Raw genomic sequence first — 18,348 nt, 5'->3', positions numbered from 1 at the left:
TCAAATCCTGAATGAGCCTCAGCATAGATTGAAAAATTCATACAGAACAAACAAAAAATACATTAAAAATTACAGAGGGTATTCAGATACATAACAAAATAGTAGACCTTGATGAGATAGTATGTTCAGTGGTTGACGTTTGTTGATGTGGTTCATAAATGTTTCTCGTTTTTCATAAAGATTAGACCATTGGTTTTCCTGTATGAATGGTTTTACACTTGTCATTTTTGGGGAACCTTTATAGTTTGTTGTTTGGTGTGAGCCAAGACTCCATGTTGAAGACTGTACTTTGACCTATAATGGTTTACTTTTACAAATTGAGAATTGGCTCTTTGGTACTCATACCACATCTTCTGATATCTATTGAAGCCAATCTTAATTCCAAGATGGCAGTCTCAAGTTCTCATACAATTTCATGTGAGTCAATATGATATGTTTATAATTTATCAACCTTCATAGAGAAACTCATTCAAACAATTGAATTGATGATATACAGTAATAAGACATAGAAATATCCATTTTATTGTTTTTCAACTTGTGAATGTATTCATAATTATCTTAATTACAAAATTTTTAAATGATAAGCAAAAAGACATTACCCATCCTATATATATGGAAATAAATATCATAATCTGGATTATAATGATTTGAACTCTCTTCAGACTCATTTTACTTCCAACGTCAAAAGACTTTCCAGAAATATCAATAATAACTAAGAGTGCACATGCTAAAATCTGTAACCTGCTTTACTAATTATGATTGAAATTTGTCTTAAACGTCCAAAATAGGGTTAAAAACAAGTATCATAAAAACTTAACAATATTAATGATCCATACAAATGGGGTCAAGGTCCGATGACCAAATACATATGTATCATTCCATAGACCAAATATATTCAACCTATTGTTTATAATACCTGAAAAAAACTTAAAATTGAAATGAACCATTAAAAAAATTCAATAATTCTCAATAGGTAAACGGGTAAAGGTCGTCAAAGTTACTATGGTTCAACATGTTTATCACCCTAAATTTAATTCAAACAGAAAAATTTGGAAAGAAATATCACATATATATTCTTATTTTAACCTCTTAAACAAATTATAGCACATTCTTCTTTATCCAATTAAAACCTTTATAAATCATTAAATGAATATCTTGATTCTGATAACAATAGTGGAAAATAGCTTTTTTCTACTTACTGAAAATCTTTCAAGCAGATCAGTATCTAATCTAAATATTAACTGAATATATAAGATATAGGAACTATGAGTATACTACAAATAAAATGAACACAAATCTAATTATTGCCACTTGGATAAGAAAAATACATTTAAGAATAACTAGATACTTTTAGTTATAAGTGCAGTGCTGTTTAATGGTGCTGTCATTTTTCTGATATAATACTTTGCAATTTGGAAAATAAAAGGTTCAAGGTTAGAATTGATGGGAGGGGGGTTGGAATCATATTTTTGAACATTGACTTATTTATATTGAATTCTAGTAACATTTTAAAACTTATTGTGAACATAATCTAGCCAATATTGGTGTACCACAAATAATTAACTTCAATCATTTGAATCCAAGTCTGGAACTCATTTTATAGCAAATTTGTTATTATAAAAACAATATAATCATTTGGTGATTTTCCTTATATAACAAAAATAAGCCAAAATTGACACTTTGTTGAATTTAACCACTAAACATAGCATTTGCACAGATTCTAAAATAGCACTCAATAAATATAACAATGTAAACAAAAGGCATTAACAAAGTTTTCAATTAATTCAAAATATGCAATATTTTTAAAGCATATATGTCAATATTGTATATATCCCATAAATTTGTTATAAATGCCATTTTCCTGATAACATAGGTTGATTTTTACAAGCTTGAACTTTACTTATACAATGTATTCAATAAGGGATCAAATAAAATCTATGTGAACATTGGTATAAACTATGTCTTTTATGCTATTTAGGTTAAAGCTTTTTGCAACAGACTATTTGTAGAGTGGGGGTTATCCAAATTGAAACTTAAAACTTCAACTTTCTTCCAGAAAATGTGTTTAACCCTGGGGATCAATCTACAAACATAATATGCATAAAGAAATTGTTTAACAATATTCATAAACAATTCAGCAATCATATTCCCACGCAATCTTCCATAAATTCTCTGTTGGGAATACTAATCTTCATTGCTATTGGTGAAAAAAATCTTCAAACAGTATACTAAGCAAATAAAAAAACATTTGGATACTGCTTATTCAGAAATTCAAGTTTTTATACAATTTTCAAATGTAAGTGGATTGGGACTGAAAAAAAATCTTTGGTTATTATTTAAGAATTGAATGCTGCTTTTTGTAAATTTATTGGGGTGTAAAAGCGTTGACCGAAGTACATTTTGTATGAAGCGCGGAAACATACTAAAAATGTGCGCATGGTCAACGCTTTTACAACCCTATAAAGTTACAAAAAGAAGCATTCAATACTTATAATTACATTTTTTTAGCTAGAATCATGAAAACACGATTTTTATCAAGTTTTCATTTAATTTACCTGTGCACTTTATTGTGGGACCTCGTGTCATCATGAATGATAAATGTTATTGTCTAATACAATTGTTTCAGGAATAGCACGAGATGTGCAGTTGGCCAATCAGAATAACGTATTATAATGAAACATACATCTAATGTAATTATTTGGCATTATACAAAAAAATCATTATTAGTTTGAAAGTAATATATTCAAAAACCACAATTAGACAGATTTTTCATTGTTCGTAAAAAGAAATGTGCAAGAGGGAACAAACCAAATTATGATGGAAGTAAAACTATGAATCATCTTACGACATTTTTATCAATTTCGGTTAGCCGTCCTTCAATGCAACAATTAACAAAGACATGTAAATTTAGTGATTTTGTATCAACATGCCTTTACATGAAGAGTGGTTTTATGGAAAATGGAAAATAGTGAAACTCTATTAAATTATAAGAAATAGACTATTTCATATTTAATTGCCAGTAAGATTTAACATCTTTTAGATTTCAAGCTTGCAGTTGAAACAAAAACAAGCCTTAGAGAATGCCCTATAAAAAAATATCATATACATGTAATAATACTCAGGTTTTCTGAGCATCTCTTTGTAAGTCTCTGTAAAAGTTTATCATGGTGAGCCAAAAAAAACTGCAGAAATGTACTGCAATGACCACTGCCCTTTTCTCGATCTTGATATCTATATCACAGATTAAATTAAAAAAACAAAAAAAAGATATCTATATCACTAATGGAAAGCTGAATACTAAAATTTATGATAAAAGGGATGATTTTTGATTTCCTATCGTTAATTATCCGTTTTTAGATGGTGACGTTCCCTTGTCACCATCTTACGGTGTTTATATATCTCAACTTGTACGATTCCTTCGTGTATGTAACAATGTTTTCGATTTTAACGAGAGAAATTTATGTATTACTGAAAAATTATTACACCAGGGTTTTCGATATCACAAACTAGTCAAAACATTTACTAAATTTTATCATCGGTATAAAGACATCATTCGTAAATATAGCTCAACATGCAGACTTCTAATACGTTCAGGTATTTCACATCCAATCTTTTATGGTAATATTCTTTATAAAGCACAAAGGTGTCAGTATTCACCTCAGAAACTTACAAAACCTTTGAATAGACTTATTAAGAAGGGATATAATTACTATACTGTTGTCAAGTCATTAAAGATTGCATATTTTGGCGTTAATATTGAGTCACTGATAAGGTCTTTGCATCGGAACTAAACACATTTATTCTAAAAACAGTTGTTGGCATGACACGGGTTATGTTCTTCTCATATATGTTATGATGGTATGATACTAAACGGGAAGGATTGTGCCTGATGTTCATATGATGAAATCATAATCTTTCAGTCAGTTTAATTGAAGTCTGGAGCTGGCATGTCAGTTAACTGCTAGTAGTCTGTTGTTATTTATGTATTATTGTCATTTTGTTTATTTTCTTTGGTTACATCTTCTGACATCAGACTCGGATTTCTCTTGAACTGAATTTTAATGTGCGTATTGTTATGCGTTTACTTTACTACATTGGTTAGAGGTATAGGGGGAGGGTTGAGATCTCACAAACATGTTTAACCCTGCCGCATTTTTGCGCCTGTCCCAAGTCTGGAGCCTCTGGCCTTTGTTAGTCTTGTATTATTTTAATTTTAGTTTCTTGTGTACAATTTGGAAATTAGTATGGCATTCATTATCACTGGACTAGTATACATTTGTTTAGGGGCCAGCTGAAGGACGCCTCCGGGTGCGGGAATTTCTTGCTACATTGAAGACCTGTTGGTGACCCTCTGCTGTTGTTTTTTATTTGGTTGGGTTGTTGTCTCTTTGACACATTCCCCATTTCCTTTCTCAATTTTATGCTATCAACAAGAGGGCTAAAGCATTGAAATGTCATTGATATATTACCCTTTTTTTTTAAATAAACTTCAATGAATACTTCATATTGTAAACTTGCTGCTGTTGAGAAGTATTTTACAAACAAAAAATAAAGTGATAGAGAGAATATAATTTTACGGATATATTCATTGTAAACTTAGTTTTTTTCTATGTGCTGATCTTAAATACTTATACAGGACTTTTTTCAAAAGATTTCTTCAAGGTTTGTGTAAGGTTTTAAAGAAAATTCTAGAAACTTAATATCATTCATATACAAAACTCAAATTAAACAACAGAAATTACAAGGAAAATAAAAGTTTACACACATAAGGATTAAATCATAAATAATGAAAAAATAACTTGAAAATTCATATGACAAACTCTCTCACACATATAAATAAAAGACTATAAAAAAGATATACAGCATGAACACTCCAACATAGGCAAAGAATAAACTAGCAAATGATAAACTCTCCAATAGCTAAAACATTAGGTACTGTAAATGCTTATTATTATATTTATAAAGAAAGAGGGAACGAAAAATAAAATTCATCCAGGAGTTTGTAGAAATAGACATTGTAAATTGCAGTCATATGGACTTTGAAATTATATTTGAGTTACAATTTGTTTTTTTTCACAATTTATCAAGATTTATGAATAGACCACTTCATATAAAGTAAATAATTTTATGGCCTCTTTCATTATTGTATACAATTAGTAATACATGCAAATGTTTACATACCATATCAATTACAATATTTACAACTTGATAATAATTATCATTGTTTTGATTAAAGAAGTTTGCATTTGCACAATTGATGTTTTATTAATTATCTTCATTTCATGATTTACTGCATTACAAATAATAAAGATAAGAGGTAACTATTAAACTGCTCATGTTTTATATATTCACCCATGTTAATTATTATGACGGTTCTAAAACAAAATATTTCATTGATATAATTATTTAAGATATGTAACGTGACGGTACCCAAATTGCACCTATTTTGACAGTTTTTTCATCTACGTTTTTTTATGAGGAAGACAAAAATGTCCATTCTGTGTTTATGTTGTAGCCCTATCCTTCTTTATCATAAAGGTACACCAATTTGATTTTTATTCCATATGGAATCATAGAAAAATTGGTCTAAACTGACCTCCAAACCATCAATGATTCTGAAATTAGGAGTACCCAAATTGCTTCCATGCTTAAATTCACATAGTCAAAAGTCTAATAACAGAGCTTTTGTTTAATTTCTGTAAATATTTTGAACAATTGGATATTAGTCCATGCTTACTCTTCATTATTTTTTAAATGGATACTTGTAACATATTGTATTTGCTCATTTTAAAAAGATGACGTTTTGTTGACGTCGCATGGCAACGTTTCAGTACATTTTGCTTTTTCAGTAAATACTTCATCTGTTGATAGATACTGTGAACGTTTTGTGCATATCTAAATAGTTTTACCTATGTTGAAAGATGTGCTTAGTATCAAATCATAAAAAAACAAATTGTTTAGTCTCTAGAAAATCTTGTAAGATTTTCACTGCTAGTTTTGCTAAATAGGTGCAATTTGGGTACTCGGTGCAATTTGGGTACCGTTACGTCATAGGTGTATTACATTCATGGTTAAAAAAAAAACATTTTGCAAATCCTGCATAATCTAAACTTTACAATATTTTGTAATCTTCTATAATAAAATTTATCCTGAACAAAGTACTGACTTCAAGCACTAGTTTAAGTGATACAATGTATGTCTAATGAAAATCTTAACATATATGACTAACATAAAGAATCTTTTAGGATAATAAATCATTTTGCTAAAAGTTTGTTAAAATAATTCAAGAAAAGTGTAATTAAGTATAAAAAATTGTGTACAAATGTGAATATATTTTTTTAATATTGCCACCATAATATTAATATTTTACATTGTTAGCTACCCTTTGAGTTTTGAAAAACTGATATTTTGCAATACTAATAAATACTGTGCAATTTTCCTTAAAAAATTAAATTACATGTAGTGCTTTGCACTTTCTAATTCACTATCTAATAAAACTTGAATTCCACCAAATTTACTGATAAACACAAATATACTTATAGATAAAAGTGCAAACCAGCGTATTATTGGAGCATAAATCAGAAGTATAAAAGTACTTATCTGAAATATACTCCAAAATATATTTGCAAACTTGAAAAGAGATTGAATTTCACTTTCATCCTTAAGTTTGATTTTGTTATTTTTTACATTAAATTTCTTATCTTGATAGAATTTTTTCAACCGTTCTTCTTTTTCTTTCCACACTTTTTGGCACCACATGTCAACATTTTCTTCACTAGATGGAATGTCAAGAGCTTTGTGTCGTTTGATAAAGAAATGAACTTCTTTTGGAAAGTTTCCCTTCAGAATGTCAGACTCATTTTGTGGTATATTTACAGGGTACCCAACTGTGACATCTATTATTGAATCAAACAGGTTTACTACAAACAAAAATAAATAAAAAATTCAAAAATTCATTCACTTAATTTTTAATAAGTCTCCTAGTGTCTTAAATTTAATATTTTCGCAAAGTTAAATACCACAATATCTATCATTTATGCAGTCATTAACTGCTCACCCTTCCAGTGCACCTGAGAACACCCCCAGTTTTTTGGTGGGTTCGTGATCCTTAGTCTTTAGTTTTCTATGTTGTGTCTTAAGGTGGCTCGGGCCTATTCGAAGTTTCTATCAGAAGTGCCGTATTTTTTGTTATTTTATTCTTTACAGAAAGGGAATCAAATTGGTCGAAAAAAATAGGGGGTCACGGACCTTTTAAGTTCAAAATTTTACTTTTAAACAGGTATGTAAAAGGGACCATTTTTCAATGAAATGATAGGGAAAATAGAGGTGTTGACATATTTTTATCAGAATATAAAAAAAACGTTCTATGACACTTGGTCCAAAACTGTAATATAAAAAGCTGAAATATAGCTTCAAAGAATGAGCAAATAAAAAACATAGGTCACGGATAAGGAAAAAAAAATATTTTGCATTAAAACCCAAATTTTGGCGGGAAAATGGTGAAAATGGGTGAAATGTCATTTTGACCCTTTAACAAATACGGATAATAACGAAAATATTCTATTAGTCACATAACTACAATGATTTAACATTTCTAATCAGTCAAAATATTTTAAAAAAATATATCGAATTTACGACAAATACTTTTGTAATTCATGCGTGAAATTATGCGCAGTCGAATAGTCCAGAGCCACCTTAAGTGCTATTATTTGTCTGTTTGTCTTTTCTTTGTTAGCCATGGCATTGTCAGTTTATTTTTGATCTGTGAGATTGACTGTCCCTCTGGTATCTTTCTTTGTTAGCCATGGCATTGTCAGTTTATTTTTGATCTGTGAGAATGACTGTCCCTCTGGTATCTTTCACCTCTCTTGCCCTAAATTTGTGCTTTTTTCTTATATAAATTATCTTCCATATAGATTTTGCAGACATGAAATTTTTTTTGACACAATGTTTTTAAGATTTTTTAAAAAATAATTATGTTTTGTATGTATTTAAAAATATTAAACACCAATAAACATGCATGTGTAAAAACAAATTTCTGTATATATTTTGGTTTGTGCGGTTACATATCTAATTTCTTTAATTTAGCCATGTGATAAATGATCAAAAGTGAACAAAACCATGCTTCATTCTATAAGTGCCAGTTGCAAGCCAAAAGCTTGTGGTTCAATCATTGTCGTTGATTCATGTTTGTCATTTTTGTTAATCGTTTTGTTATAAATTAGGCTATTAGTTTACTAAATTATATTTTTCATGTCAGGCCCTTTAGAGATGACTATACAGTATGGGTTTTTCTCATTGTTGAAGTTAGTTGCCCGTAATTGCTTGTATCCATTTAATATGGATTTCAATGGTTAAATGTCACATTGCCCATCATACCACATCTCCTTATTTTTTTATATTTATATGATATTTAACTTCTTTAGGAATTATCCAACAACTTTTGGATTGGGTTTTGAAGAGCATATAGCAATATAAAATAGTAAAAAACAAATAATTTAGACAGTTGATTTCATGAAAGACCTGATAACTTAATACTTTTTAATACATATTTTGTATATTACCATCTCTCATTTGTTCCACAAAATATTTAAATCCTCTGGTCCTTGGATGTAAAACATACTCATAAGGCTCAACACCGTTAGCTTTGGCAAACTTATCACTCTTAGCTTTAGTCCGTGCTGTTAAATCTGTTCCTTCAGGAAACAGCAGAATCTATAAAACATGACAAATATTACATTGGATCTTCAGGAAACAACAGAATCTATAAAACCTGAAAAATATTGTTTACAGACATTCATGAATCAGCAGAGCCTATAAAACATGACAAATATCAGATATGGACCTTCAACAATGTTTAAGGCACAGTACAATCTTTAAAACATGACAAAAGTATCCCCCTTTTATTGGTTATTATACTGCCATCAAATGACAGTAAAATGTATCAAAATTACAAAAAAACTTGAATACTGTGGATTCATTATTATTCGTTGAATACCAATTTTGTTGCTTTCGTGGTTACAGGTGAACCATGAAATTAAATGTTCAACAAATAACCAATTTTCAAAAAGCTTATATGCAGACTTTGGCAATACCTCTAAATCAGATATCCACGATCATGCAAGTTTTCCGTAATCGACGAAAATTGGTACCCACGAAAATAAAGGAATTCACAGTACTTGATTCCCAAATACTTCAATATAACAAAGAGCTCAACTCTCTACCAAAGAGAGAGTATTTAATATTCATGTATTAACCAGCATACACAGTTATTTTGTGCTCCCTGTTCGTTTAGCCATAATGTTATTGATAATAAAACTAGCATATTTTTGCAATTTTAAGTGCCAAACTACCAATATATCAGACATGGTAAAAACATGACAAACAAAATCCTTCCCAACTTAACAGGACTTCAAGTTCAGATTGGAAAATAGTACATTAATATAACATTCATATTTATTTACGGTTCTGGTATTTCAAGATATGACTTGTTTGAAGTGCACTAGAAAATTAACAATTTAAGGGAGATAGCCCCGTATTTTCCTATCATTCTAACCAAAGGTTATCTAGATAGTTGATGAATTACCAGACATGTAGAAACCAAAAACATACTATTTCTAATTCAGGATGAGGGTAACTTCAAAATAGGATGTTTAGGTCCATGGTTTTTTTCCGGACATGTTAAGAGATTTTTCTACATTGCCTGATTCTTACATAGACTGGCACTTAATTGTTAAAATCGTCATTTAAGCTTCAATTGTACCTTTGTCCTTTACGAAAGGGGATAACCAATAAATATCTTTATCATTCAAAGACATCATCTTACCTGAGGTTTGTAGTTTAACTTTTTAAAGTACATGAAACATTTTGATATTGTACTTTTATCATGTTCCCAATTTCTGTGAAGGAAAAGATATCCTGCACACTGCATGGCCCATCCTGCAAAAAAAAGTGAAAAAAATCTAAATATTAAACTTTCAAACCATTTTTTTATTTGAAGGCTATTCCTTGTAACAAATTCAAACCCAATTAAGTCTATTTGATTTTGAAACCCAAAGAAGGCAGACATTATGAAAGAGGTTCCAGTTTAAATTCCAGCAGGTGTATCCTGTTCAAAATGAATACATAGAGAATAATACATGGCAAAATCCGTATCATATGTCGTATCATCCTGAGACATCAATATCAGCCCAAGGGCCTTTAGGCCCGAGGGATGATATTGGTCGAGGGTGATATGGCATGTGATACGGATTTTGCCATGTATTATACGCTTTATCATATATTTCAACAGAAGAGTATTATATTATATAAACTGTTTTCTGATCCATAGCACTGGGTTACCTTCAGTTCTACTTTTGTCTTGTTTCAAAGGCCTTAAAAGAACTGCTCAATTACATATAAGAAGCACCTGGGTTACCTTACAATTTGAGTGCTGTTGTTTTAAAAATATTTTGTTTATTAATTTATTTATTTGTGTGTTTTGTATTTTTTATAGTTGCAATTAGTGTGCCAAAAAATATAAAAACTTGACGTTTGTGACGTCACATACAATATGAAAACTTGACGTTCGTGATGTCACCTAACAAACAATGAAGTCATTCAAACTAGAGGCTCTCAAGAGCCTGTGTCGCTCACCTTGGTCTATGTGCATATTAACAATGGACACAGATAAATTCATGACAAAATGGTGTTTTGGTGATGGTAATGTGTTTGAAGATCTTTCTTTACTGAACATTCTTGTTGCTACAATTATCTCTATCTATAATGAACTTGGCCCAGTAATTACAGTGGAAAATATTTCCTAAAAATTTACAAAAACTAACAAAAATTTATGAAAATTGTTAACAATTGACTATAAAGGGCAATAACTCCTAAAGGGGTCAATTGACAATTTTGGTCATGTTGACTTATTTGTAGATCTTATTTTGCTGAACATTATAGGTGTATACAGTTTATTTCTATCTATAATAATATTTAAGATAATAACCAAAATCTGCAAAATTTCCTTAAAATTACTAATTTGGGGGCAGCAACCCAACAACAGGTTGTCCGATTTGTCTGAAAATTTCAGGGCAGATAGATCTTGACCTGATAAACAATTTAAGATTTGCTCTAAATGTTTTAGTTTCAGAGATATAAGCCAAAATCTACATTTCACCCCTATGTTCTATTTTTAGCCATGGTGGCCATCTTGGTTGGTTGGCAGGGTCACGCCACACATTTTTAAACTAGATACCCCAATGATGATTGTGGCTAAGTTTGGTTTAATTTGGCCCAGTAGTTTCAGGTGAAGATTTTTGTAAAGGCTAACAACGACGGACGACGACGACGGATGACGACAGACGCCGGACGCAAAGTGATGAGAAAAGCTCACTTGGCCCTTTGGGCAAGGTGAGCTAAAAATGGTTTAAAATTGACTATAAAGGGCAATAACTCCTAAAGGGGTCAACTGACCATTTCGGTCATGTTGATTTATTTGTAAATCTTACTTTGCTGAACATTATTGCTGTTAACAGTTTATCTCTATCTATAATAATATTCAAGATAATAACCAAAAACATTAAAAATTCCTTAAAATTACCAATTCAGGGGCAGCAACCAAACAACGGGTTATCCAATTCATCTGAAAATTTCAGGGCAGATAGATGTTGACCTGAAAAACAATTTTCCCCCGTTCAGATTTGCTCTAAATGCTTTGGTTTTTTAGTTATAAGCCAAAAACCGCATTTTAAAGCTATGTTCTATTTTTAGCTGTGGCAGGGATGATTCCAGGTGTTTTCAAATGGGTCCCTTGAACATCAAATTGGGAATTTTTATTCTAATTAGGAATTTTTTAAGCATAACATCTAAGACGGTCGAAATAATATTATTTTCCTGTAAAAACGGAAAATGTATATTATTAAGTTTAACCTGTACACTGATGTTCATGTAAGTTGTAACATTTTGAATAATTCTGGATGGGCTACTGTTATTACATGAATATCATTGAACATGATGCACTAGTCTTAGCTATAGTTACCTAGGCCTATTACAAAAACATATATTCCAGCTAACATAAACCACTGAAAAAAATCATTCATCGGGTATTTTTTCAACAGCAGGTCATCTCCACAAATTTACCTTGATTCAAATGGATTTCAAATTGAACTGGTCAATTGTCGAATTCAGATTACAAAAGTTTATATACTTAATTGATAAGATATTTAAAGCATTGAACCAGTGTTCTTTAAAATCATTTGGATCATCTTCAAAACTTTTGAAATAGTTCCATAATGATGACATCGTATTTCATGAATGGTCTATCATCAATATTATTTTCAAAAAACACTCAAACTTTTGTCTTTTGAGGAAATAATTTCTTTTACAAAACAAGTTTTCATCATATTATATAACCGGCTCTGCTGGGTGATCTGCTTTTACGCGATCGGCTCCCATTAAAATCCATCAATGTTATATCAAAATTTGAATTTGCTCTCTGCCGAGGTCTGCTTTGACACCCATTTTTATCAATCTCCTGGGCGATCGGCTTTTACAAGATCAAATACTCCAATAACATATTAATCAATTGAATTCGGCTGCTAAAATTGTTTGCCACATGTTGACATAATTAAATCGTTTTTAATTTAATGCAATCATAAACAGCATTCTTATCTGGATTTTAACGTTTTGACAACAAACTATGGAAAATTATAGTTGCCTTAATCAGTGACAGAAACTTTTCCGGAAATATCGATTTTTATTTTACTTTCCTTAATTGGGAATTCATTTTCATGTTCATTTTTTTGGGCCGCTGGCCGATTAGCGGCCCTAAACTATATAGTGGAATCATCCCTGTGTGGTGGCCATCTTGGTTGGTTGGCTGGGTCACCGGACACATTTTTGAAACTAGATACCCAAATGATGATTGTGGCCAAGTTTGGTTTAATTTGGCCCAGTTGTTACAGAGGAGAAGATTTTTGTAAAAGTTAACTAAGATTTACGAAAAATGGCTAAAAATTGACTATAAAGGGCAATTACTCCTAAAGGGGTCAACTGACCATTTCTATCTATAATAATATTCAAGATAATAACCAAAAACAGTAAAATTTTCTTAAAATTACCAATTCAGGGGCAGCAACCTGATAAACAATTTTTAAGCAAAAAAAAAACAAAACTGAGTATGTAAAAAAAACAAGTGAAACTGCGAGCTACTGCTCACTGATGATACCCCCGCCGCAAGTGGATAATATTAATAGTGTAAAAATATGCAAGTGTTCGGTAAACAGGAAGTTGTCGAGTGATGAATCTGAAAACGCATCACACGGTATAGCTGACTTATATAAATCCTAAAACCAAATTTCAGAAATCCTTGTATTGTAGTTCCTGAGAAAAATGTGACGAAAATTTTCAACTTGGCTATCATGTGTAAAATCATACAAGTGTTTCGGTAAACAGGAAGTTGTCGAGTGATGAATCTGAAAACCCGTCACACGGTATAGCTGACTTATATAAATCCTGAAAACCAAATTTCAGAAATCCTTGTATTGTAGTTCCTGAGAAAAATGTGACGAAAATTTTCAACTTGGCTATCATGCGTAAAATCAGACAAGTGTTCAGTAAACAGGAAGTTGTCAAGTGATGAATCTGAAAACGCATCACACGGTATGGCTGACATATATAAATGTTGATACCAAATTACAGAAAGGGTGGATGTGTAGTTCCTGAGAAAAATGTGACGAAAGTTTCATGGGACGGACTGACTGACGGACTGACAGACAGAGGTAAAACAGTATACCCCCCTTTTTTAAAGTGGTTTTAAAGCGGGGGTATAAAAAAGAATATAAATGTTGAATGAAGAGATGGTTGATTAATATCAAGTGTTAATAAACAAAATATAGGATACACATGTTTTCAATAATGTGATACATGTAGTAATAATATCAGTAAAAGTAGATGTTTTATATAACTAATCTTTTTTTTTTTACGATGAAAAGAATATTTACAAACCTGGACCAGGGACATTTTTAAGAATTTCCTTCAGGCTGATTTTAAAATGTCTGAGAGACCCACATCTGATCTGATATGAGAAAACAAAGAGCCAATCAAATCTTGTCCTGTGATTCATTATGATAAGTTCACATTCATCATCATAAACAGCATCTCCAGAGATCACAGCTTTCACACCACAAATCTTCTCATAAAGAAACTGAAATATACAAATTAAATAATTACATAATTTATAGAATGTATTTAAACTGAATTAAAATAACACTATGATTGCTAAAATATTTTGCAGTTTGGTAAGTTTAAGATTTGTAGGAGCTTACTTCTTTTGCATATAACATGTTTAAAGAAAGACAAAATTTCAAAACATTCTCAAATTCTCACATGTAACAGGAAGTTCTATCATTTTCATGTTACTGAAGGTTTTTCAAAGCCATAATACCCAATCAAACCTTCTACCTATATCATGTACATGGAGATGAGCAAGAAAATAAAAAATATTGTGATTGATTTTGGGTGTTTTGGTCCCTATAGTTAAGGAATTAGGGGCCAAAAAGGGCCCAAATAAGCATTTTTCTTGGTTTTCGCACAATAACTTTAGTATAAGTAATCCCAACCTTCCTTTTATGGTCATAAACCTTGTGTTTAAATTTCATAAATATCTATTTACTTTTACTAAAGTTAAAGTGCGAAACCAAATGTCTTCGGATGACGCCAATGTGATACCAATATACGACCAAAAATTTTTCAATTTTTGCGGTCATATAAAAAGGAAAAAAAAACGGAAGAGTACCATAACTAGAGGCTCTAAAGAGCATGTGTCGCTCACCTTGGTCTATGTGAATATTAAACAAAGGAAGCAGATGGATTCATGACAAAATTGTGTTTTGGTGATGGTGATGTGTTTGTACGTCTTACTTTACTGAACATTCTTGCTGCTTACATTTATCTGTATCTATAATGAACTTGCCCAGTAGTTTCAGTGGAAAATGTTGGTAAAAATTTACAAATTTTATAAAAATTGTTAAAAATTGACTATAAAGGACAATAACTCCTTAGGGGTCAATTGACCATTTCAGTCATGTTGACTTATTTGTAAATCTTACTTTGCTGTACATTATTGCTGTTTACAGTTTATCTCTAACTATAATAATATTCAAGATAATAACCCAAAACAGTAAAATTTCCTTAAAATTACCAATTTAGGGGCAGCAACCCAACAACGTGTTGTCCAATTCATCTGAAAATTTCAGGGCAGATAAATTTTGACCTGATAAACAATTTTACCTCATTGTCAGATTTGCTCTAAATGCTTCGGTTTTTGGGTTGGCCAAAAACTGCATTTTACCCCTATGTTCTATTTTTAGCCATGGCGGCCATCTTGGTTGGATTGCAGGGTCACCGGACACATTTTTTAAACTAGATACCCCAAAAATGGTTGTGGCCAAGTTTGGTTTAATTTGGCTCAGTAGTTTCAGAGGAGAAGATTTTTGTAAAAGATTACTAAGATTTACGAAAAATGGTTAAAAATTGACTATAAAGGGCAATAACTCCTAAAGGGGTCAACTTACCATTTCGGTCATGTTGACTTATTTGTAAATCTAACTTTGCTGAACATTATTGCTGTTAACAGTTTATCTCTATCTATAATAATATTCAAGATAATAACCAAAAACAGCAAAATTTCCTTAAAATTACCGTTTCAGGGGCAGCAACCCAACAATCATTGAATGGGTTGTCCAATTCATCTGAAAATTTCAGGGCAGATAGATCTTGACCTGATAAACAATTTTAACCCTGTCAGACTTGCTCTAAATGCTTTGGGTTTTGAGTTATAAGCCAAAAACTGCATTTTACCCCTATGTTATATTTTTAGCCATGGACGCCATCTTGGCTGGTTGGCCGGGTCACGCCACACATTTTTTTAACTAGATACCCCAAAGATGATTGTAGCCAAGTTTGAATTAATTTGGCCCAGTAGTTTCAGAGGAGAAGATTTTTGTAAAAGATAACTAAGATTTACGAAAAAATGGTTAAAAATTGACTATAAAAGGCAATAACTCCTAAAGGGGTCAACTGACCATTTTGGTCATAAAATTTGTAAATTTTTATTAACATTTTCCACTGAAACTACTGGGCCAAGTTCATTATAGATAAAGATAATTGTAAGCAGCAAGACTGTTTAGTAAAGTAAGATGTACAAACACATCACCATCACCAAAACACAATTTTGTCATGAATCCATCTGCTTCCTTTGTTTAATATTCACATAGACCAAGGTGAGCGACACAGGCTCTTTAGAGCCTCTAGTTTAAACTAGATACCCCAATGATGATTGTGGTCAAGTTTGGTTTAATTTGACACAGTAGTTTCAGAGTAGAAGACTTTTTGTAAAAGTAAACGACGACTGACGACGACGGACACAAAGTGATGGGAAAAGCTCACTTGGCCCTTTGGGCCAGGTAAGCTAAAAAAAGGTTATTTAATACTTTTCAGTACTAAAAATTACTAGTAAATAGTTTTAAGTTGGTGTTTCATGTGCTGAAATTGTTAGATTTTGATTAATTTCAGATTGGCACCTGGTTTACAAAATACATTATTTTTCAAAAAATTAAAATGCAGTTTTCAAAATTTAGGATTAATTATAAAAAGATAAGACTGTTTAATTTTCTTTTCATGTATCAAGGATGAATAAAAAGAATTGTCAATACAATATTGAATAATAGATTTTGAACAACCATTTTATATAAGAACCATGATAACTTTAACTCGCTGGTTTGTAACAAAAATGACCAAAAAAACACATGACAGTCATGTGTCGTGAAGATACGATGTCGGACAGGCAGACGATATGGCTATACTTCATGTAACCCCTTAGAATTTTTCTCAACAACTATTCTAGTGATGGGTATTTTTGGCACTAAATAAAAATGGCTGAACAGGCAAGTTTAATTTAATTAGTTCTTACGTCTTTAAAACCGACTTTGAATATGTCATACATTTGTCACGTTGAAGTGCTGTTGTTGTTTCAAATATAGAAACAGAAAAACACACCACAAAGTTCGTGTATGCAGTCAAAACCAACGAAATGTGGTTGATACAAAAACATATGACACAAAGATAATAGCAAAAGTTTAAAATTGCTCTGTTAGGGCATGGAGACTAAAATATTACATTATATTGCAATAAAATATCTTCTTCTTGCTGTTGGACTCACTATGAATGGACAAAAATGACGAGTCCCCAAAAAATCCTTAGCGAGAACCTGCATGCATGATTAATTAATGGATTGAAAAAAAATTCATGCGTTTGATGTTTCCTTTGCACTGTGACGGGATTGCTTCCCTTAGAAAAACTTAGTAGATACTTAGTCAGCCGTAAGCGGTTGAGCTAAGGAAGTACTTCTTTAGCTCAGTCAGTTAGCGAGCTGCCTTGTAACACAGAGGTACCGGGTTTGAGTCCCGGTGGAGACAAGCAATTTTGTAATGAAATTCGTGCTCTCCGGTTACATTGGCGCCCAACAATAATAACCCACGATTAGAAGAATTACCTAGCCAGGTTAAAATATAAATATAAAAAAGATGAAGATATCATCATTATAGAGTATAATGAGAGGGGGTAGGAGGGGTCCTGATCCCCAAATCCTGGGCTTAAAAACATGAGATCCCGAAATCCCGGACTTAAAAACACGAAATCCCGAAGTTCCGAAAGTGGAAAAAAAGAATTCCCCGATCCCGAAAGGGTCAATCCCGAAATCCTGACCTTAAAAACACCAGATCCTGGAGTCCCGATAAAGGTCCTATCCCCCCTCTATAATGACTCTTGAGGTGGGGGAAGTGTGACAGGATTGCTTCCCTTAGAAAAACTTAGTAGATACTTAGTCAGCCGTAAGCGGTTGAGCTAAGGAAGTACTTCTTTAGCTCAGTCGGTTAGCGCGCTGCCTTGTAACACAGAGGTACCAGGTTCGAGTCCCGGTGCAATTTTGTAATGAAATTCGTGCTCTCCGGTTACAGCACTATCCAATAAGGTGCGTGACTGGGACTTTAGAAGAGTCATACTGCACTTATAAGTCACCTACCACAGCATACAGCTGCCATAACCATATCATCTGATCCATCAACCATCTTCCCAAACGTGGTTGAAAGTAAACAAATGGAATGAGGGGCGTGAGGAAGAAGATGCACCCAAAAGAGCTGCTATAAATTAAAAGAAAGGTAAAAATTATGCCCTCCCACTTCATAGTTCTGTTCAGTGTGCAAGAAAGTACGTCAAATTTTGATTTGTATTATCGTTTCTGCAAAAACATGAGAATATTCTGCATCTTGTCGCCTGGCTATAATCTCAGCACAAGACCTTATGTAGAAG

The 18,348-nt window shown here is 31.8% G+C and overlaps 1 protein-coding gene across 1 annotated transcript; it reads right to left on the bottom strand.

Moving 5' to 3' along the window:
• Nucleotides 1-5,353: 5,353 nt before the first annotated feature.
• On the bottom strand, nucleotides 5,354-18,346 carry LOC139517642 (lysocardiolipin acyltransferase 1-like). The gene is made up of 5 exons (XM_071308917.1): nucleotides 18,062-18,346; nucleotides 13,987-14,185; nucleotides 9,827-9,939; nucleotides 8,565-8,715; nucleotides 5,354-6,920 (listed from the first exon to the last, which is right to left on the bottom strand). Exons 1-5 carry the CDS (start codon nucleotides 18,221-18,223, stop codon nucleotides 6,454-6,456), a joined length of 1,092 nt encoding a protein of 363 aa, XP_071165018.1. The 5' UTR covers nucleotides 18,224-18,346; the 3' UTR covers nucleotides 5,354-6,453.
• Nucleotides 18,347-18,348: the final 2 nt, after the last annotated feature.

This window comes from Mytilus edulis, chromosome 3 (genome assembly GCF_963676685.1).
Source record: "Mytilus edulis chromosome 3, xbMytEdul2.2, whole genome shotgun sequence".
Classification (NCBI taxonomy): Eukaryota; Metazoa; Mollusca; class Bivalvia; order Mytilida; family Mytilidae; genus Mytilus; species Mytilus edulis.
The sequence above is the reverse complement of the archived record's forward strand: the minus strand, read 5'-3'. Positions and strand labels throughout refer to the sequence as shown.

Bases quoted from the DNA above. Each gene is read 5' to 3' on its own strand.
- LOC139517642 (XM_071308917.1), bottom strand. From the start codon at position 18,223: ATGAAGTGGGAGGGCATAATTTTTACCTTTCTTTTAATTTATAGCAGC. The intron at 14,186-18,061 runs GTAGGTGACTTA...TGTATATTTCAG, and splicing joins TATGGCAGCTGTATGCTGTG to TTTCTTTATGAGAAGATTTG. The intron at 6,921-8,564 runs GTAATATACAAA...TTTTGTTTGTAG, and splicing joins TGTGGAACAAATGAGAGATG to TAAACCTGTTTGATTCAATA.